The sequence below is a fragment of the Nicotiana attenuata genome, chromosome 7, assembly GCF_001879085.1.
Source record: "Nicotiana attenuata strain UT chromosome 7, NIATTr2, whole genome shotgun sequence".
NCBI classification, from domain to species: domain Eukaryota; kingdom Viridiplantae; phylum Streptophyta; class Magnoliopsida; order Solanales; family Solanaceae; genus Nicotiana; species Nicotiana attenuata.
The window spans coordinates 8,503,089-8,527,010 of NC_031995.1; the positions used below are offsets into that span (position 1 = coordinate 8,503,089).

General features: G+C 36.0%; 1 protein-coding gene across 1 annotated transcript in view; it reads left to right on the forward strand.

Annotated features, from left to right (window-relative positions):
* LOC109228655 (protein disulfide isomerase-like 2-3) overlaps window positions 18,894–23,922 on the forward strand; it is a 7,054-nt gene continuing 2,025 nt past the window's right edge. The window contains exons 1-5 of the mRNA XM_019393813.1: window positions 18,894–19,101; window positions 20,001–20,159; window positions 22,164–22,277; window positions 22,824–22,981; window positions 23,718–23,817. Of these exons, the coding sequence (XP_019249358.1) occupies window positions 18,979–19,101; window positions 20,001–20,159; window positions 22,164–22,277; window positions 22,824–22,981; window positions 23,718–23,817 (654 nt within the window). The 5' untranslated portion in view covers window positions 18,894–18,978. The remainder of the gene's footprint in view (window positions 19,102–20,000; window positions 20,160–22,163; window positions 22,278–22,823; window positions 22,982–23,717; window positions 23,818–23,922) is intronic.

The following is a 23,922-nucleotide window of genomic DNA, read 5'->3' on the forward strand; positions in this document are numbered from 1 at the left end:
GCCATTTTGGAGTTATTTGGCTAAAGATAGAAATTTGAAGGTTTTTGAGAAGTTTGACCGGAAGTTGACTTTTTGATATCGAGGTCAGAATCCGATTCCGGAAGTTGCAGTAGGTCTGTAATATCGAATAAGACTTGTGTGCAAAATTTAAAGTCAATCGGACGTGATTTGATAGGTTTAAACATCGAAAGTAGAAGTTTGAAGTTCTAAAGTTCATAAAGCTTGGATTGGAGGTCGATTCATGATTTTAGCGTTGTTTGATGTGATTTGATGCCTCGAGCAAGTCCGTAATGTGTTTTGGGACTGGTTAGCATGATTGGTTGGGGTCCCGGGGGCCTCGGGTGGATTCCGGGTGGTTAACGGATCGAATTCGGGTAAAAAGCTGTTGCTGGTTGCTGGTTTCCTTCTTCGCGAACGCGAAGGGAGTCTCGCGAACGCGAAGAGGAAAGTGGGAGGCTACTGGATTTGGCCTTCGCGAACGCGAAGAGGAAGTCGCGAACGCGAAGGGGTGGGCTGAGCTGCTACGCGAACGCGAGGAGGAGATCGCGAACGCGTAGAAGGAAAAAGCTGGGCCTGGGGTCTTTGGCCTACGCGAACGCGAAGGGCTGGGTGACTGGCCTTCGCGAACGCGAGCGGAAGGTCGCGAACGCGAAGAAGGGCGGACCTGGGCTGGGCAGAATGTTTAAAAATCGGGATTTGAGTTCATTTCACCCATTTTTCTCTTGGCTTGGGCGATTTTTGGAGCTTTTGAAGAGGGGGTTCTGTCATTCATCATGAGGTAAGTAATTTATGCTAGTTTTGAGTTAAATACAAGGTTTATATATGGATTTAGACATGGAAATTGTAGAAAACTTGGGGGTTGAGGGAAAACCTAGAAAATTACTATTCTTGGATTTCGACCATGACTTTGGGTATGGAATTAAGAAAAAATTATATATTTGAGTTCGTGATTCTATGGATAAACTTATTCTTCGAAAATTTTGGAAATCCGGGCACGTGGGCCCGAGGGCGTTTTCGTCAACTTTTCGATCGGGGTTAGGAATTGTTATAAATTGGGTTGTAATAAATAATCGAGTATATATTAATGGATTGGTATCATTATTGGCTAGCTTTGGAGCTTTGTTCATCGGTTCGAGTCTTCGGAAGGGCGTGGAATGCCGGTTATGGATCTTCGGAGCGAGGTGAGTCTCCTTTCTAACCTTGTAAGAGGGAATTGTCCCCGTAGGTGAGTTAATTGGTTATGTGCTCCTATTTGTGGGGACTACGTACGCACGAGGTGACGAGAGTCCGTGCGTAGCTACTATTATGCTATTGTTCGGGTAGTCTAGGACCAAAAAGCATGTTGTACTTGGAATATTTGTAACGCTATTGACAGTTTGAATTGCTTAAATCCTATTGAATTGGTAAATGAATTTCTATAAAAAAACATCATTTTTCTTAAATCATTAAAGGAAAATTGGCTTTTATTGGAATAAACATTCCCCGACAAATTCTTAATTTGGCTATCTGAGCATGTATTTCTATGCGTGCCTGCGTCGCATGTATGATTCGCGAGCAGGGTGATTGTTTATTTTATGTTGACCGCGTCGCATGGATAGTTCGCGAGCGGGGTAATAGATGCATCTATGGTTCGCGCCGTTCGACCCTCGGCAGTGCACAGTTTATTTTCTGTTGGAGCGGGCCGTACGTACCACGGTGTTATTTGCGCATGCTTGTATTGCTGCCTTGATCTTATTGAAGTTGCTATTGCCTCTTCACGGCTTGAGAATATTTTGATAAATAATGAAAGGAAATTTTGGGAAAACTTCATATGAAAGAAAATAATTATTTACTTGTTTCCTCCTATTGGATTAAAAAGCATGTTTATAAGAGTTCACGATTTAATAAATTATTGACATCATTATTGGATCATTAGTAAGTGTCGAAGTCGAACATCTCGTCTCTACTTCTTCGAGATTAGGCGGGATACTCATTGAGTACACGTTGTTTTCGTACTCATACTACACTTCTGTGCATTTTTGTTGCACAGGTATATGTAACTCTAGTGGCCTACTGGGCGTAGCAGCACGGATGACTCGGGGACTAGGTGAGTTGCATTATTCGAGGCGGCCCGCAGCTAGTATAGTGCCTTCTAGTATATTGTATTTACTTTCTGTCCACTGTATTCTGGACGGATGTTGTATTATATTATTTCTTAGAAATTGCTCATGCACTTGTGACACTGGGTTCTGGGATGGTTTTGAAATATTTTGTATTAATTGCTTATTATTTAATTTGAATTGAAGCAGTTGTCTCTTTACTTATGAAATTAGAAGGGAAAAAAATCTGGGTTTTCAAAATGGTCTAAATTGGAATCTAATTAAGTATTTTAGTTGGCTTGCCTGACAGTAGTGTCCGGCGCCATCACAACCCTTAGTGGATTTTGGGTCGTGACATTCCGCATCTGCGGAAGAGTTGTCGCAGAAGCGATCCCGCATCTGCGGGGACTAGAAGCGCATCTGCGGAGATGGATCATTTGCCAGGAACCGCATCTGCGAGTTATTTTTCGCTTCTGCAGTAGCACATCTGCGCTTTGGAGTCCGCATCTGCGGTGCCAGACAAACTTCAACATTCCGCTTTTGCGATAAGAAATCCGCATCTGCGGAACCGCATCTGCGAGGATTCATCAGCAGATGCGGTCAACGGGCATCAGACCTGGGCAAATTAGGCATTTCACATTTTCTCATTTCCAAACCCACAAATACTCGACCTAGCAGTATCTTTGGCAACATCTGAACATATTTGGCTTATTTTGAGTTCTTAGACTAGAGAAGAACAAGTCTTGAAGCTAGGGTTTGCACACACACTTGGGTCTTGAAGATTTGAAGCTTGTGGTTAAGAATTTCTTACCCATTTATGTTTATTTCTTCATTTTCTTGTTTTGTATTGAATATTTAAGTGTGTAGTATTTATTTCCAATACTTGAATCTTGTTTATGGAAATACTCATATTTAAAGTGTGTATTAAATACCTTGTTGTGCTTATGTATTGAATAATTTTTATTCTTTTATGAAGTGAGTTATTATTATTTTAATTATTCTTGTTCTTTAATGTTTTCAAAGGGATTAGCTAACCCTAGGACTCGCCCATTAACTCCGAATTAATTTTGGAAAAGATAATTTTGGGTTGGGAAAGATTAATTAACAAGAACTTGAGGCGTTAACCCTCATTTTATAGATTCTACCTAGGGATAGGATTGAACTACTTGTAGCCATATCCGGGAGTGCTTAATCTCTTAATTGTTTTAGGGATAATTCAATTAGGAAGTCTTTTTAGTCTTCGAAAGAAGCTAATTAAGAATTATTACCCGTGGCTAATTAACATAAGCTCGCTCATATTTGTAAAATCATGAAATACATTGGATCGTTACTTGAGTGTAATTCCCGATGCAACCATACTTGTAGCCATTGATTATTTTACTTGCTTTTTAGGTTAGTTTACATTTTCGCATTTAGGTATAAACACTTTTAAAACCAAATTCTTAGTGTTTGGCATTGCGCGATAAGTGATAATTTTCTTACATTCCTAATCGCCTACATATTGTTCTCTGTGGGATTCGACCCCGACTCATAGTTGGGTAAATTATATTGCATGCAACCGTGTCCATTTACTTTTTAGTAGTGGATTTGGACGTCATCAAAATTGGCGCCGTTGTCGGGGAACAATTTGGCATAATTTAGGTTGTTTGAGAAATAAGCGTAAGTGCTTTGGTCCAAACTTGTGAATATTTGTGTAATTATTTTTCTTGTTTATTTTCTTATTTTTGAAAAATGGCATCATTTAATGAAAATTGGTCGGATGGTAGTTGTTCATACTTTGATGACCCTTGTCCTTATTGGGGAGGACCACACTCATGGAAAAAGTGTTTGAATTCTCCCGGGGGTGGATTGTGCGCACAATCTCAAACCCATGAGCGGAGTATTTGTGATAAGTGTGGTTTTCAAAATGGTCATTGGGATGATTGTGCTTATTTGTCCTTCCCTTCCCCAAGCCCCCGCTATGATGATTCTATTTTTTGTGATGAAAATTTTAGGGCTATGGAAGTGGAAGAAGTTGAGCATGGCCGAAATGGAGAGTTCAAGCTCATGTTGGAGTGCCTAATTGAAGGAGGAAGCAAAGAACAAAGTGCCTTGGAGGAGCTTTTGGAAAATAGTCTCCAAAATGACTTAGCACTTGCAAGATTGCATTCACAAATGGGAGAAATGCTTGAAGCTTTAGAGGTCCAAAAAGCCTCGGAAGTTAATGATAGCCAAGAATTTTCCTTAGATGTGGAAGCCGGAAATCCTTCCTTGGCACTTGATCAAAACCAAGAAGAGCTCTCAAATGCTCAAGATGAGAAGATGATGCTCATGTTGGAGACCATTCTTGAAAATGAGGAGAAGCACAACTTTGCACTCGAGGACTTGAAACAAGGCTTGGCTCACAATGATGAACATATCCACACTTTGGAAGAGCAAATGAAAATATTGGTTGAGGCCCACTATGCCCACCAACTTGAGAGTGTGGAAGGAAGCCAAGGAGAGTCCAATTCCGAGGAAGAAAGTGAGCTTTACTTCGAGGAATCAAGAATTGAACATCCGCCAACCGACTCCATGAGTGTTAATGATGCCAAGAAAAATATGGAATTAGAGTCAACTGGTGTAAATGAGAATATGGTTGATATTGACTCTAGTTCGGGGGAAAAAGAGGATATCAAAATTCGGGAAAAATTGCAAGTTGGAGGTTTGAAGTCACATTCCAAGCATTTTTCAACATTGGAATTGTGTGGTGATATGGGAATTGAACTACACGAGTCAATGAGGGATTGCGAGGAAGAAAGGCAACAACCATACATCTTACAATTTGAGGGAACAAGAAGGCAAAATGACATTCCTCACATGAGAGCCACGAAGTGCAAAATGAAAAATTTAAGGCTTGACTTGATCATCTACTTACCACCCCCATCGCTCGTGGTCACAAGCTTGATTCCAAGCTAGGTGCCCAGTTCATATCATCAAAGTAGCGAGAAAAGTGGTAAAGTTGACTGAGTCGTGCCACGACGTTAAATGCGGCGTTGTCACGACCCAATTCCCAACCCGGTCGTGATGGCGCCTCTCGTGAAGACAAGGCCAGCCAGAACAACGCAAACACCTCTTTTAAAGAAATTAATTAATATTAACAATTCTAACACATGCTTAATATAGTCAATAATGCAGAATCAGCGATAATAACAAGGGAAACCATCCCGACACAGCCCAAACCGGGGTGTCACAAGTCATGAGCTACTACAGAGTTTGCTATAAGTATACAAAGAGTAATATCCGATACAATAGTCTGAAGAAAACATGAATGATGTAAGATAGGGGAGACAAGGGGCTGCGGATGTCAACAGCTACCTCGTAACTCCAAATCGCTGCCTGGTCTGGAAGGAATCAACGCTCAGGAGTGGACTCTGCTATGCCTGAATCTGCACACATGGTGCAGGGAGTAATGTGAGTACTCCGACCCAGTGAGTAATAATAATAAATAATAACCGAAGGCATGAAAACACATAAGTGCACAAGGTAATTCTATATCAGGCAGTAAATCACTTAAAGCAGTAAAACAGTAAAGGTCAAATGAAATCTCTTTTTTTTTTTTAAAAACAGGTAAATCAGATAAAACAACAAGTAAATAGCGAGTAGAAATCTGCCCCTCGGGCCCAGTATCAATCGCTCAGAACAGTATTAGCCCCTCGGGCTCAGTATCAGTCACTCAGCATAATATCTGCCCCTCGGGCTCACTCTCAGATCATATGGGTACCCCCACTCACTGTGGGTGTGCAGACTCCGGAGGGGCCCCTTACGGCCCAAGCGCTATATCAACATAAGGCCTGAAAGCCTTCTCACATCACTTATAAGGCCTGAAAGCCTCCTCACATCACTCACAAGGCCTGAAAGCCTCCTCACATCACTCACAAGGCCTGAAAGCCTCCTTACATCACTCACAAGGCCTGAAAGCCTCCTCATATATGGCCCTCGGCCTCACTCAGTTCAGAAAACATCATAAGCCCCTCAGGCATCAATAAAATAGTAGTGCTCAGCCCACACAACAGTGGAAATATCATTAAAGTCTCAAAGTTCAATTAAAGCAGCTGAGTTTGTAAAACAGTATAATCAACAAGACTGAGTTCAAGTAGTATATCAAAATAGTGAGGAAACAGTGATAAAAATCCACTAAGGATTCAAGTAGTCGGCATGAAGCCCAAAATATGGCAATAGGCCCAAATCATGTTGATAACAAATACATTTCAGTCAAATACGAGGTAAAAATGTCAATCGGGACGGACCAAGTCACAATCCCCAGAAGTAAACAACCCCGCGCTCTTCATGAAGCGCGTGTTTCACCTCAGTATAGCACTACGTTGTGCAAATCCGGGGTTTCAAACCCTCAAGATATCATTTACTATCATTACTCACCTCAAGCCGGCCAAAATCCTAGCTCGCTATGCCCTTGCCTCTCAAATCGGCCTCCTCGTGCGTCGAATCTGATCAAAACCACAACGAATACATCACAATAGGCTAAGGGAACATAACCCAATCGAAAAGAATCGAAAAACATCGAAAATCACGAAATTTGCAAAACCCGAGCCCCGGGCCCACTTCTCGAATTCCAGCAAATTTTACATCAACGGATTCCTTATCTCGCCACGAGTCTATACATATCAAGAACTCCCAAATTCGATCTCAAATGACCCATCAAAACCCAATTTGAAATACCAAAACTCAAGCCCTAGTTCTTCCCCCTTTTTGATAAATTTTCATGAATTTCTAGGTTGATTCTACCATTAAATAATGTATTTAGGTCATAGGACTCACCTCCAATCAATCCCGGTCGAAATCCCCTTCAATTCTCGTCCAAAAGCTCTCAAGGATGATAAAAAATGGTGGAAAAATGCCTTAGCTCGCGGAACAAAATGAAACTTTTAAAACCCTTTTTGTCCAGACATTTTCGCTTCTGCGATCCTCTAACCGCTTCTGCGGTTTCCGCTTCTGCGGAATTCCTCCGCTTTTGCGGAGCTTTACTATTTGCTCAGGACCGCTTCTGCGGTCTAAATCCGCTTCTGCGGACACCTGCCCGCTTCTGCGGAAAATCCCAATGGCCCATGTCCGCTTCTGCGGTTCCATCGCCGCATCTGCGACACTGCAGATGCGGCTCCAAGCCCGCATCTGCGAAAAACTAACTCCTCAAGAAACTCGCACCTGCGACTCCCTTTCCGCATATGCGGAACCGCATCTGCGGTCCCTTTTCCGCAGATGCGGAAATACCAGAACCAACAAATATCAGCAATGATACAAGTCCAAAATTCATCCCGATGGCCATCCGAAATCACCCCGAGGCCCCCGGGACCTCAACCAAAAGTGCCAATCCATCCTAAAACATCATTCAGACTTGCTCCAATCATCAAAACACCTCCACCAACACCAAAACCATCAAATTACATCGGATTCAAGCCTAAGTTCTTCTAAAACTTCCGAAACACGCATTTGATCAAAAACCCGACCAAAACACCTCCGAATGACCTGAAATTTTGCACACACATCCCAAATCACCTAACGAAGCTACAGCAACTCTCGAAATTCCATTCCGACCCTCGGATCAAAATCTCACCTATCAACCGGAATTCGCCAAAATACTAACTTCGCCAATTCAAGCCTAATTCTACACCGGACCTCCAAAACCAATTCCGATCACGTTCCTAAGTCACAAATCATCCCCCGAAGCTAACCGAATCACCGAAAATCACATCCGAGCCCTCTAAATCATAAGTCAACATCCGGTTGACTTTTTCAAACCAAACTTTCCTTAAAGAAACTAAGTGTCTCATTTCCTTCTAAAACCAATCCAAACCAACTCGATCACATGAGATACGGATAATGAAGCATAAAGAAGCTGAAAACGGGGAAAACGAAGCGGTAACTCACGTGACGACGGGTCGGGTCGTCACATCCTCCCCAACTAAAACAAACGCTCGTCCTCGAGCGGTCAAGAAACATACCTGAAGCCTCAAACAGGTAAGGATATCTGCTCCGCATCTCCCGCTCGGTCTCCCAAGTAGCCTCCTCCACGGACCGACCTCTCCATCGCACTTTCACTGAAGCAACATCCTTTGACCTCAACTTCCGAACCTGACGATCCAAAATGGTTGCTGGCTCTACATCATAAGTCAAATCATCATCCAACTGAACTGTGCTGAAGTCCAATACATGGGACGGGTCCCCAACATACTTCCGGAGCATAGATACATGAAATACTGGATGCACGCCCGACAAACTGGGTGGCAAAGCAAGCTCATAAGCCACCTCCCCAATCCTCCTAAGTACCTCAAAAGGCCCAATAAACCGCGGACTGTTTTATTTTTTAACCAGTGTAGGAGAAAAAATTCAGCTCGTTTTGCTGAAGTTTTTAAAATGAACTAAAAAACTTCAGCATCCATGCTGAAGTTTTTGTTCAATATTAAATTTTAATTTATGTTTTATTTTTTTAACCAGTGTAGGAGGAAAACTTCAGCTCGTTTTACTGAAGTTTTTAAAATGAACTAAAAAACTTCAGCATCCATGCTGAAGTTTTCGTTCAATATTAAATTTTAATTTATTTTTTATTTTTTTAACCAGTGTAGGAGGAAAACTTCAGCTCTTATGCTGAAGTTATTAAAAATGAACTATAAAACTTCAGCAAAAGAGGTGAAGTTTTTTTTCAATATTAAATTTTAATTTATGTTTTATTTTTTTAAGCAGTGTAGGAGGAAAACTTCAGCTCTTATGCTGAAGTTTTCAAAAATGAACTAAAAAACTTCAGCATCCATGCTGAAGTTTTTGTTGAATATTAAACTTTAATTGATGTTTTATTTTTTTAACCAGTGTAGGAGGAAAACTTCTGCTCTTTTGCTGAAGTTTTTAAAAATGAACTAAAAAACTTCAGCATCCATGCTGAAGTTTTTGTTGAATATTAAATTTTAATTTATGTTTTATTTTTTTAACCAGTGTAGGAGGAAAACTGCAGCTCGTTTTGCTGAAGTTTTTAAAAATGAACTATAAAACTTCGGCATCCATGCTGAAGTTTTATGTTTTATTTTTTTAACCAGTGCAGCTATGTTTCAGCTCGTTTTTGTGAAGTTTTTACGTATGAACTAAATAACTTCAGCTTGTTTAGCAAATAAATAAAAAAATTCCGAATATTATTCAGTGGAAAACTTCATCATATTTGAATTTGTCGATTAGAATGTTAGTATTCAACGTGAAACAGATTTAGAATGCAAATTCAGCACATTAGTGAAGAGTTCATGTTCAGAAAACATATATCATGAAATCAATCAGTTTCAAAAACTATTTTCAATTCTGAAGATGAATTTGAATACTTACAATGTATTTTGTTTTGAATTTGGAATTTGAATCTCGTTCAAATATGGTTTGCGAGAGGTGATCTGAGGAGAGACGGAGTGATGGAGGATAGACGGAGGCGATCTGGAATTTTGAATCTGGTATGCGTGATGCATCTTTTTATGTTTTGGAAGGGGTATAATGGTCATATTATTACGGATTTTTTGTTAGTTGGTTATGAAATCAATAGTTTTTTAAAAATAGGGTACAGGTTAAAAGGTGGCATAAATATAGGGTATGGCTGCAAATCCCCCATAAATATCACTTTAAATAGTGGCTACCCCACGCCATTTCTATCAAATTATTGGGGCAGCTCAACACTAATAGGGCCCTAAGACCAATTTTCAATGAAAGGCCTTAATTTTTTTTTTTTTCTGAAGAAAATAGCTTTCATATATATTTTATTCTCACAAATTCAACCTTTCTGCTTTTTTTGATGTTCCGAATAACCGGACTCATACATTTTATTTGATAATACCTTTTTTGTAAAAAATAAAAATAAACTTATTTCAACCATTTGTATTGTTATGTGCCTACGTAATAGAGATGTCAAGAAAAAATAAATTTTAGTTGAAAAATAATACTAAAAAGTTGAAATAACAAAATCTAATGCAATAACTTGCTCCGAAAATAAATACTTGTTGTTTTAATATAATTCTTGCAATGCTTGGTATCCAAAAATATATAGTGTTTTTTGCACCAAATACTATATATATATAACCCTAATGATAAAAAGTGGGCCCCCCAATTTTTAGGGGCATAAAACATGTGCTTTATTGGCTTTACCCAATAGCCGGCGTTTATAAACTTGAATTCCTATTTGATTGAGTGTCAATTGCCGCTACTAAATTGAAAATACAATCTTTTCGTTATTTTCTTGAGATTTCATGATAGCTATTTCGCAATAGCTTCTGGATCGAAACGTTTAAGAGGTAGTTAGCCTAGTTCGTTATGTGTTTGGTAGACGACTTACCAAAATAAAGAGTCAAATGGGATTTCGATGAAGACTGGTCACTTGCTTGGGATTTAAGTTACTTTTTTTTTTTGTGTTTTGGTGTGTGTTCGTTAGGGTAGGGGGAGGATTGAGAAAGACAGAGATAAATAATTATTAATTCCGTAAAATAATAGAGAAAAAAATATGATTAGTTTGCTTGTCATTTTCCACATGCATAGATCTGTAAATTATATGTAATTCGTTGTGCCAAATCGATTTGAAGAATTTTTTTTGGGTTAAATCTATGCTTTCGACTGTCTAGTTAGTCTTAATTTATTTACACTTTTGAAACAAAAACTTAATTAGTCGCTGTTAATAATACTTTTTCTTTGAATTTATAAATTGTCTAATATTTTGTTAACACTCTGATTTAGCAGAGAGAAGCCATAGATTGAAGAACTCTAATTTAGCAACAGTAGTAGAGAGAAGCTCTAGAAAGATATACACTGTAAAGTAATACTGACTAATATATACAATTTGGGTTGGGTATCTTAAGTTATATTTGGGCCTAAATACAAGTTGGGCCTGTTACTTAACCAGGCTGAGTCCTACTACTATTTTCAGCTCCAACATATTTTGTTGTAAATTTTGAAGAATTCACCAAATAGAAATGATATACATTGCTTCATCAGAATTTCCAGCAATGTAGTGTGATTGGGGAATCATCTTTAGATTGAAATTTGACAGATTTAGTGCTTTGAATGAAATGTCTAATGAGTAAAGAAATTGAAACCTCGTCAATATTTATCATATATTTTCGAAATCTTTTTTTCGCTCAAACTTTTTACAAAATAATAGCAGGCCTGCGAGCCAACCACAGAGAAATTAGTTGGGCTAATATTTTTAAGGCCCTTTCAAATGAAGGTCAGTGTCTATTTGGACCGAATCGTTGAATTCTAACAAATGTATATTTTTAGCCGTTACTAAAAATAATAGTCGATATTATATATATCTTTTGTATATATATGTTTGATATGCATATTTTCTATACTTTTTGGCTAGCAAATACAATTACTTTCGGCCAACCGACTAATTTTATATTTTTTTCCCTTGAATTCTCCCGCTTTTAGATGGACGGTCTGGGTCAACTCGTTTTAATCGCTCTAGCTGTGGGTACTAGCGAATCAAGTGTAGATGACGTGAAATAATTTCTTCAAGACAACCATCTAATGTACAATTTCTTTCTTGCAAATGGACGTAAGAGAATGCCCCTCGCTCTCGATTGAAGGGTATAATTTGAGGATGCTTTGGAGATTTTGAACATTTTAGAGGATCAACATACTAAAAGATTATATTAATGAAGATGAAGAAGAACTTCAAAGATGCGTTAAGAAATTCAAGTCAGCTCAATTTGATAGTGTAATTTTTTGTTTATATACTGATAGTGATAGTGTATTTTACATCCTATAGCAAATTATTACGCCCTATTTATTAGAAACCAAAATAATTTCAAAATATTATTACTTATAACTACCTTTTCTATTTTATAACAAAACAGGTATTTATTTATACCTACCATTGAGGCATGAAATACGCCAATTATGTTCTTTCTCTCTCTCTTCCTTCCTCCCCTCTCTCTATCAGCAAGATTCTCAATGCTCTCTCTTCTCCATCAAATCAGCCGAATCGTCGGCGTCATCATCGTGGTCGTCGTTAGAATCCACGCCGGCGTCATCATCCACTATCGGCTCATCCTCTTAGGTGAACAAATCTGGCCATTGCTACGCCGGAGAAGATTTGAGGGCCAAGTTTTTGTTTGTCTCCATTTTAATTTTTAATATAATGTATACAGTATTTTGCTTGGTCGAAAAATGCCAACTCCAGCGAACTTTCTTCTCTTCTTTGCTATTTTAGCCACACACAATGATACAAATACATTATATTATGTACAAATACACTCAAATACATTGTATTTTTGTATAAATATATTTTTTTCGCCTGTATTTATGTATTTCGAAGATCTATATTTTTTCAATACAGCCAAATATCACTGTGTTTTGTAATTTTTTGTTGTTTGAATACAGTAGAAAAATACGATGAATTGAATACAATGTATATAGTGAATTGAATATGGTGTATACAGTCAATTGAATAGAACAGTATACACCCTATTTCTTGATTACCTCACTGTATTTATAAATACAGTCGCGCAAACACATAGAATACAACACAGTGGCAACGAAATTTATGTAGAATTGATTTGTTGAGTTAAATTAGGACTGATACGCGCTAATTGATCCTCTTTCCGTTATTAAAATAGCTGGATTCCCCTATTTTTTAGGCGAAGCACGGATACAGCGAATATAGTCGCATAGCTGGATTTCCCTATTTTTTAGGCAAATTCCGCTACCGTATTCATGAATGTAGTAACGCGAATACATCGAATACAATTGCGTAACAACTAAATAGTACCTATAGAAAGTAATTGTGTATATTATAGTTATAGAAAGTTAATAGCCTCTAAACAATAGTGGTTTCTGAAAATTCCTCGTTATTAACTTAGATTCATTGTAGAACTAATTTCAGAATGTTGAAAGGGAAATTTTTGTTCCTATACCATATAGAAAACTATATTACCAAATATGTTCATAGTTTGCATATTACCGTTCATGCTAATAGTATTTCTACAAAATATAGACAATTCATTAAATAAGGAATCATTGTAGCTGTAGGCTTCCTTATTTAGGCGCGCTAAAATTAGGGGATTAAATATTCTTCCAGATCTTCCACAACGCAGATCACGCACATTAATCTTCTTCGTCAGTTTCGTTTCAAATTTAGCGTCTCTGCTTTTTCGATACACTGTGTTTCAAACTTTTTTCTGATTTCAAAATCAAAAACGACTAAACCTTCTATAATTCTTCTACATCAAACGCAATTATGTCCAAATTTCAGTAATATAAGAGGAAAGGAAAAGAGAGCAGCAATTCCACCATTGACAGCCATTAAAAAGCTTTGAAGCTTTGAATTCAAATTTGGGTTTTCAAAAATCATTATTTGTTTGGACTGGGTGTTGTTGTAAATAATTGGGAATATGGTTTGGAGTTTATATCTCAATTTTGAGGGATTTTGGTGAAGATTAAACTTGGTTTTGGCTGAATTTCAGATTGAAACTCGAAGAAGAAGAAGAAGAAGAAGAAGAAGAAGAAGAAGAAGAAGAAGAAGAAGAAGACATGACATACACTATATTGCAGAAAAATTATAGAAAATTGTATTCTGTTGTTTATTTATTTTTCTTTTATTCATTTAACTATTGTATGAAAGTTAAACAACGTTGTATAAAAATTATATTTAAGTGGTATTATATTGTAGTTGTATATAACTTAGTAGAAATAATGTACGAAAATTGTAGATAATTTGTAGATAAGTTGTATAATATATAATTAGTTGTATGAAAATTATTTTTACTATGTATAAATCAGATACAAAATATACAAAAGACATATTGTCTAAAATTTGTATGTAAGTTTTATGTTATTGTAATTGTATTTCACTGGGTGGAAATAATGTGTGAAAGTTGTAGAAAATTATAGATAAGTTGTATTCCTCTATAACGGGAGATGTTGGCATATCAAGTAACTTTAGTGTTCCAGACGAACATGCATGAAAATAAAGATAAATTCTATTATGAACAGTTTGTAGAAATTTTGTAGAAACATTGAAATTCTATATTTTCATATTAATTTTTCAAATGATATGCAGTTTTATTGTAGAATAAATGTAGAAAACAAGCCATTGTGAGTCTTATTTGACTCATTCCTCACATTCAACCTATTTTACAAATTCACGCCTCTTTAAATTCCATACAACCATACTTTCTTGAATTTAAAGGTATAACAATATATATATATATAACTTAAAAAACATCTTCTCATCTGCACAAGTTAGCTCCAAAACAGACGAAGTGGAATAACAAGCTCCCATCAAAACTTTTAACACAAAAACACAAAGCTCAAAAATAAATAAACAGCAGTCTACAATTTTTCTACAATTTATCTACAATTTCTGCAATATAATGTATGTCATGTCTTCTTCTTCTTCTTCTTCGAGTTTCAATTTAAAATTCAGCCAAAACCAAGTCTAATCTTCACCAAAACCCCTCAAAATTGAGATATAAACTCCAAACCATATTCCCAATTATTTACAACAACACCCAATCCAAACAAATAATAATTTTTGAAAACCCAAATTTGAATTTAAAGCTTCAAAGCTTTTTAATGGCTGTCAATGGTGGAATTACTGCTCTCTTTTCCTTTCCTCTTATATTACTGAAATTTGGGATTGCGAGATAGAGAGAGACGTAAAGAGAATTCTCAATTCTTTGCAACAACATCCAATCCAAACAAACAATGTCTTTTGAAAACCCAAATTCGAATCCAAAGCTTCAAAGCTTTTTAATGGTTGTCAATATTGGAGGGGTTACAGATTTTTGCTGGTTTTAGAAGAGGAAATCGTGGGTGTTTGAAGAGGAAATCATGGGGATTTGGAGAGAGAAACTTGGGGGAGTGGGAATATACGGTTGACTAAAATTAGGAGACTAATTAATACCATTAAAATCCTAAAATGGTACATAAATGGTAATTAGATATATAGAAGGTAATTATATTAAAGTTAAGCATGGAGGGTAATATAGTTTACTATATGGCATAGGAATGTAAAAATTCCATGTTGAAAGCTGTGAGCCCGTGCCGCACCACACTATTAGAAAGGCCCAATTTGTTGCTCTAAGGATGTATGGTAATGTCCAAAATTCGTTGGATCCATTTCTCTCTATGTGCGCAAAAATTGTGTGGGGTAGCCACTTTTTAAAGTGGTATTTACTTTTTATCCAACATTTTTAATGCTTAGCAATAGTAGCCACTAGTCTATTAAAATTAATATGAAAAGATTGTGTTACCCTTTCTTCTATCTCTTTCATGTTAAGGAGAAGAACTGTGCCGGAAGGATTTTCTTCTTTAGTGTTTCTTGGTGCACCATTTAACAAAATGATTGCTCTTTGAGGGCTAATTCCTCTTTACTTAACTATAAATCAGAGGCTACCATTTTTTGATAACACATTAGATTTGATTCGTACGACGAGGTTTCTTGATGGCTGGATTGATTTTGTGTTGCTGGATTTTGTGTTGTATGATTTTGATAGAGTTTTGAGGCCCGGTGGGCTTTAATGGATTGATAGCTTTTTCTGTTTGAAGGAAGAATTGAAAGATTATTTAGAAGCATTCAAGATTCTGATGTATAAGCAACAAAAGTGGGTTGTTGTTCCTAAACTGGATAGAGATGATCGTGAAGTGTTCTTTGCTGCAATCCTAGAACAGAAAACTTTAGAAAACAAACTTTCTGAGTTTTATTTATTTTTATTTTTCTTTTGGTTGGTTAGGTTCTGTAGTCTTTTATTTTTTTAGTTGTTTCTTTTTGTTATTAGCTTTCTGTTGTGTAATTTGACATCAATCTTATATGTAAATTGCAATTATTATTATTATTATTTTTGTTGTGAAAAGATACAAATAACGTTTGGTTTTCTGCTACGTTATGGATCCTGAACTTACAGTTACAAGTTCAAAAGTTAATGACACTTGGTCCTGAACTTTGAGTTCCAAGTTCAAAAGTTAAGGACACTTGGTCTTGAATTTAGAATTACAAGTTCAAAAGTTAAGGACACTTGGTCCTGAACTTAGATTAACAAGCTCAAAAGTTAAGGACAATAGGTCTTGAACTTACAGTTACAAGTTCAAAAGTTAAGGACAATAGGTTCTGAAGTCCTGTACTTAGGCTAAGAAGCCCAAAAGTTAAGGACAATATGTCCTGAACTTACAGTTACAAGTTCAAAAGCAAAGGACAATAGGTCCTGAAGTCCTGAACTTAGACTAACAAACTCAAAAGTTAAGGACAATAGGTCATGAACTTAGGCTAAGAAGCCCAAAAGTTAAGGACAATAGGTCCTGAACTTAGATTAACAAGCTCAAAAGTTAAGGACACTTGGTCCTGAACTTACAATTACAAGTTCAAAAGTTAAGGACATGTAGTCCTGAAGTTAAGTTCAAAAGTTAAGGACACGTAGTCCTGAAGTCCCGAACTTAGAGTTCTAAGTTCAAAAGTTAAGGACACGTAGTCCTGTAGTCCTGAAGTTAAGTTCAAAAGTTAAGGATACGAGCAGAAGGGTATTTTCGTCCGGGCAGTAAAAGTTTATTAAAGTAGTAGCTAAAGACTAAAGACATTTTAAACAGTGGCTTAAAAGTAAATACATGTGATATTAATGGCTAACCGTGCACTTCCCCCTCTATGTACCTGCCTTTTGAAGCCCAAAACAAGTTCAAACTATAGCTAAACCCAAGAGCGAATGCATTGTTAGTAGGATCTATACACAAATAGGCAGTCAAATTACTATTTAAATTTTCTAACCGATATAAATTGATTATACATTAACTGTACATAGTTATATACTTATTATATATGAATTTTATATATATATATATATATATATATATATATATATATATATATATATATATATATATATATATATATATATATATATATATATTACATCCATGGGCGATTTTTAATATAGGTGGTTGGATGGACACCTATAATGGTTAATTCTTCTTGTTAGTTCAATACAGTAGCATTTACATATTCTTTTTCCTCGTCGAAGAAATATTTTTGAGGTCAATGTTCAAAACAAAATTGTGCTTGAATAATTATAGGTCTTTAAAAACTTTGTAAGTAGAAGTTATGAAAAATATTTGCTGAAAAAGAAACTGCTCAACCAATCTTTTCTAATAAAAAATTTCTTAAAAAAAATTTAACCAAACAAAACCTTTGAAGATTTTCAAAAGATCTACAAGCAAACTTTAGATTTGACGAATTCGCTCTCATACTTTGAGAAAAAGTAAATCATATCTTGCATCTCCTTAAATTCGGAAATTATAAGAACCTTTTCAAATTTGACTGTATACATTGTATTTAATTCACAGATATTCATTATTGTATTCAATTCACCACATTTAATTCTACTGTATACAAACAATAAAAAATCAAAAAACACAGTGATATTAGGTTGTATTATAAAAATACAGACCTTCGAAACACATAAATACAAGTGAAAAAAATATATTTATACAAAAATAATATACATTTGAGTGTATTTACAATGTATTTGTATCATTGTATGTGACTGAATAGCAAAGAAGAGAAGAAAGTTCGCCGCAAATAGCATTTTTCGGCCAAGCAAAATACTGTATACATTGTAATAAAACTAAAAATGAAGATGAACAAAAACCTATCCCTCAAATCTTCTCCGGCGTAGCCATGGATAGATCTGTTCACCTAGAAGGATGAGCCAATAGTGATGATGAAGGCGACGATTCTGACTCATAGTTATGTAGAAATTGATGATTCATCGATTTAAAAACTTCTGCCCTATTATTCATCCAACGTTCATGTTCACATGTAGATTGACTGAACCTGTAGAAGTATTTTCAATTTGCTTGAAACTGAGGGGCATAGCTCGCTGCTGCTCAGGGATTCCAGTTGTTGGCTTTTCGCCGTAAACAAGCAGTGGAGATTTTGAAACATAATCACTTGGAGCTGAGGGATTCATAACTTAAAAACTTGAATGTTTTTAGATTAACTATGCTTAAACTTAAGACAACAACGAGAGGAAAATGAAGGATTCAGCCAGATTTGAAGGAGGTATTTTGCTCGAAGAGAGAGAAGGAAGAGAGAGAAAAAATAATAATTTTGCTGAGATTTTGACAAAGAATCGCGTGTTATCCGGCAAAAAAAAAAAAGAGAGAAAAAACATAAATAGTGCATTTCACACCTCAATGGTAGGGTATATCATAAATACATGTTTTGCTATAAAATATAAATAATAGCTATAAAAAATAATATTTTAAAATAATTTTAGTTTATAATAAATAGAGTGTATATACCTTTGCTATAAGAGATAAAATTTTCTTAATTAATTGATTAATCCAAGGTCCAATCCCAAAAAAACTTCTTTTTTAGCTTGATCCCATCGAGGTTAATTATTTTTTTGGACCTATACTATAATGAGGTCTCTCTACTTTTAACTAGTTCGAATTCAAATATTGAAAATAAAAGAAAATTCGTTAGGAAACGTCCTTTCCTCCCTTAATAGGGTCTATTTACTGTGCGAATCTAAATTAATCACTTCAGTAAACTTCATATACTAAGAGATAGTTTGATAGGGTGCATAAGAATAATTTTGAATGGCTAAACTAAAAAAAACAACAAGGTATTGGTGAAAATATCTAGAACTTTCTACTTGAAAGAAAAAAAAAAAAAAAAGGAAACATCTCATACGTCCATTTTTTCCCCAACAATCGAGTCGAGTCATTGTGTTGGATCTCTGAAACCGGAATAACATCATAAGCTGACATGGACAACTCTAATTGGTTAATACCACGTAGTAATTGCCACGCAACAGAAATTAGAACATGGTGTTTCTCTCTTTTTTACTCCTACCCCTCACTATTAATACCTCTAAATTCTCTTTGACAGATACGACGAAAGAAGAAAAGAATGGATCGAGCTTCGTTTTTTCCACTTTTATTGATAGTTGTATACCTTATTGCCACCGCCAATGCATTGTACGGACCTTCATCACCAGTTCTTCAGTTAACTCCTTCCAACTTTAAGTCTAAGGTATTTTTTATTCCACCTCCCTATTTTCTCCAATTTTCATTCAAGACCCAAATTTAAACATAGATTCACTTCGATTTTAGTTGAACGGGATAACCCAATTTCTTATATCAATTTATTGTCTTGTTAAAAGGTATCTATGTATGTATCTAAACGCGAGATCGTTGATTATGTCATTCTTTCTTGTTATTTGGACTCATTGTTAATCCTCTAGAGTTTGGATTATTGATTTTGTATTTATCCTTAGTAGCTTTAATGCACTGGTTTACTGAAATTGTTTTCCTATATGGTAGTGGTAATGATCTGTAGACTACCTTGACACTGTAAAGTTAACATTTTTAGTTTTGGATGATTGACACGGAGTTAAAAAGAAGCAGCAATCCGTTTAAACTTCCATTGCATTCTCAAAATAAAATTAAAACAATTAAAATTTTAAAAAAAATTTGGGTTAAAACTAGTGCACATATGAATATTTATGAAATGTGTTTATATCCTACTTTCGTGGTGTTTTACTGCCTTATGTCAGCTTTTTACTGTAATCGACACAACAAAGCTTCTTTAAATTGCATTTTAAAGATCTTCAACTTTTAATGGGTGATTACAACAACAACAATGCCCGAGTTCCAAGCAAGTTGGGGTCGGCTATATGAATCCTCATTCCTTTCATTTAGCTCAACTCATCATCATCATTTACCATAATTCTCTACCAAGTCTAAAACCTATTCCCAGCTAGTAGGTATTACCAATATGAATTTTCCTCTTCCATTATGCCTTAGCTAAGTCTGTATTGATTCCAAGGATTTGTAGGCCTTTTCCGTGTGATTTTAGCTTTTTACTGTAATTGGCACATGCTTCTTTAAATTGCTATTAAAAGATCTTGAACTTTTAATGGGTGATTGCAGGTGCTAAATTCAAATGGTATTGTTTTAGTTGAGTTCTTTGCACCTTGGTGTGGTCATTGTAAAGCTCTGACACCCCATTGGGAAAAGGCAGCTACTATATTGAAAGGTGTTGCCACCGTAGCAGCTCTTGATGCCGATGCTCACCAATCCCTTGCACAGGTATGGTTAAGTTAATGTTATCTGAAGGTGCATATTCATTTACTAAATCAATTTTAGTAGTGTTTTCTGTTTTGAAACATGAGCAACAATAACAATTACTATGCCTCCGTCCCAAATAAGTTGAGGTCGGCTATATGAATCCTCACTGACTATGCTGCTCCATTTAAATTAATCTTAGGCCAATATGCAAAATAAAAACAAAAACAAAAACAAAAACAAAAAGTACTAGAAGTTCTTTATATTTTTCTATGATGTATAAATATCTGGAAAGGTTAAACACTCTTAGAAAAGTATAGGACGTAAAATAAAAGTGCTAATAGGACTCAAACATATTCTCAATTAATAGGTATCGCTGTCCAATAGTTTCTTTTTCCTTTATGCCCTATCTTTTGCTGAGTCTTCATGGATCCCAAGGAGTTGTAGGTCCTGCCAAACAATACCTCCCTTTTTAACACCTTCCCTCACCCTGGTTCTGGTGGTCGACAGAACATGACAATACCATCTCAAGCGGCTTTCTCCCATTTTATCCTCTGTATATGCTACCAGAACCTTCTCACGAATATGGTCATTTCTAATCTTGTTTAGTCCTGTATGACTGCACATCCATCTGCACCTCAGCAACATTCATCTTGTAGATGTGTTGGACTGTAGCTGCCCAACATTCACTCCCATATAACATTCATGGTCTTATAACTCTTTAATTGTTTTAAAAAACTCACCTTTCACTTTGGTTAACATTCTTCTATTAAAATCTGCACGGAGTTCACTTAAGAATATTTGTGAATTGATGAAACTTGCTTGAATGATATTGGTTATGGCCTAGAGATAATGCGCTGAAAAGAGAGATAATGCGCCGAAAAGAACGGTGAGGTCTGATGATTGATAAAACTGAAAGAACATGTTAATGTGAGATGCATGTTGTCTTCCACCGAAAAATAAAAAGGTGAGATGCATGTCTTTCATTCAATAACCTTGTGTCAGGGAAATCATTCATTTCTGTTGATGCATTGTAAGGGCGTGACATGATATGACCACTTTGTGCAAATTCTTCATACACTAAAAGTTAGTTAAAGATATGCACATCCTCATACTAGATGCTTCCACTTTAACAAATAATACCCGTGCCAAGATTCATATAACGTCGATTGATGGTGCTCGAATTATGGTCAATTGTTCAGTTTTGGGCTTCTAAGCTTTGTAATTATGACTGAGGCATTCCGAGCAACCTTAACATGATATAGAAACATCCCAGAATATATATAACTTGACGGTATGTCAAGAGTAAAGGGGAGGAGATTATTAGCTAAAGGAAAAAAAGAATTCTTGCTATCTCTTGGGTTCTGTTCTTCAGACAGATATTTCAAAGCTTGAGATAAACATAAAATTCACACATATAGGATCAATGTACTCCATAAAACTACCTCAATTGAATTTTTCTAATCTCCTCTTTTGGTGGAGGTTCATAACCAAAATATCTAGCTAGGCAGATATAGAAGTGCAATATGTGCCCAGCTTACTTTTATTGGGCTGTTTAATTCTGTAGAAATAGTTAAAACCCATGAAGTTAAAGAATCGTTGACCTTGTTCTTAGTTTTCTACGCTTGGTCTGCTTTCATTTTGAGTTTCACAGTGGTTACTGAAGCTTCTAGGACTTGGTATGTAGCTTAACTTTTTTTCTAAGAAAATAATACCTGGAGAATTGTGAGCTAATCTAAAGTAGCTCTACACAGAATAACTTAAAAGTTTTCTTAGCCTGAGTACGATTAAAATCTAATAGAATATAAGAAGAAGCTGAGTGATAAACTTCATGGCTCTACGCCTCTACCTCTCACTTTTCACATCTTTTTAGGTGCACGTTTATGCATATTATCAATTAATGAACTATTCTTAAACTTGACGATGCCAAGCGGCATCAGAATAACAATTATCAGACTTAAGTTTTCTGTTTCACACTTTTAGATAAATTCAGAAGTGATAAAACTGACACATGTTTTTGTGATTTAGGAATATGGAATCAAAGGATTTCCTACCATCAAGGTGTTTGCACCTGGAAAACCTCCTGTTGATTACCAAGGAGCACGTGAGGCGAAACCAATTGCGGAATTCGCATTGCAGCAGGTAAATATCATTGTTTACATTGTTTGAAAGTCAGTCTGTACCGGGGCTTTCTATTTTCCAACTTTTGTTTATGTTAAAAAACTTGAAAGTCACCTAGCATCATGTCTTTTTCCTCCCCTTTTTACGATTTCAGCTCCAGTAAAATCCCTTTGTCTCTAACAAATCAAAAGGTTCTGCCGTTCATATTCTTATTACTAGATAAAATGCATTGGCAGATCCAAATCTAGTGTTAAGATGAATAAATTCCTTTTGGCGATATCTAGTGTGAAGCTGTATCCCGTTTACTTGTCAAGAAAACGGATTCTATGGTTTCTCCTTATATTTGATTGGACAAATGTATCTTTGTTTTAAGCATGACTTTCTATATACATTACACATTTGATTGGTAGTAATTAACCTATTTGATTGAAAATCATCCTGTCGAGCTTTTAATCATTATGTCTTGCACAACCAATGGAATAATAATCTTGAATCCTTTCTCCATGTCCTACTTGAGTCTTCATCCGAAACCTGGAAAGGTTTTGATGTCAATTGCTTTGCTTACAGATCAAGGCACTGCTGAAGGACCGAGTACATGGAAAAGCTACAGGAGGGTCTTCCCAGAGTTCTGAGCCTAGTGCATCAATAGAGTTGAACTCACGAAACTTTGATGAGAAGGTGCTTAAGAGCAAAGATCTCTGGATAGTTGAGTTTTTCGCACCTTGGTAAGTTTCAACTGTTAAGACTTTAGTTTCTTCATCGCCAGCCGCTAAATTATTTGTACTTGCAAGAGTCCAAGGACCTCTTTGTTGGTGTATATATGCTGTTTCTTTCTTTCTTTCACATGATGATAACCCATTCACTGTAAGTATTTCTGAATGTTTCAGTTGAGTAGTTGAATTAGTCTTTAAGGACTAGTGCGGTGGCGCCGTGCAGAGTAAAGATCTGTAAATGACTCTAGGTTGTTATAATCATTAACCCCTAAATTCCATGGCCCATTATTTAATCTTATGATTCCAGTTTCTCGGGGAAGAAACTGCAGGACATTGTTTCACCTGATGTAAACTCTGATAATTAGGTAATTAACTATTCACAAATCTGAGAGAAGAAGTATCAGACATTGGAAGCTGAGGTAAACTATATGGTGGGGAATCTCAGTTTCTCTATAAGGTTGGAAGTTATAAGACCCTTAACATTTAAGGTGGACCTTTTTACTAGAGTTTATTTTTGTACGAAAAGGTTACTCTAAGTTTCTGAAGACGCGTATGCTAAAGGTATATGTGAATGTGATGGATAAGTCATAAGTTACCTCTTTCATCCAACTTTTCTTATTTTCTTCCCGAAGACCCTTCTCACCCTTACTTTCTTTTAGATTATGTGTTGTTTCCCTTTACCCTTTTTCCTTTGGTGTGCTGTTTCTATTAACTTACCGAGGTCTTAAATTTAAATGGCTTTCTTAAGGTGTGGGCACTGCAAAAAGCTTGCTCCTGAGTGGAAGAAAGCTGCTAAGAACCTTGAGGGTAAGGTGAAGCTGGGCCACGTAGACTGTGATGCAGAGAAGGTAAGTTTGGAATCTTATGATCAACTGGACATCTGTCATCTTATTGCGTTTAGCTCTTCTTTTCTTCTTTTAATGAGTTATAAAGTGAAACCTCTCAATAATAAC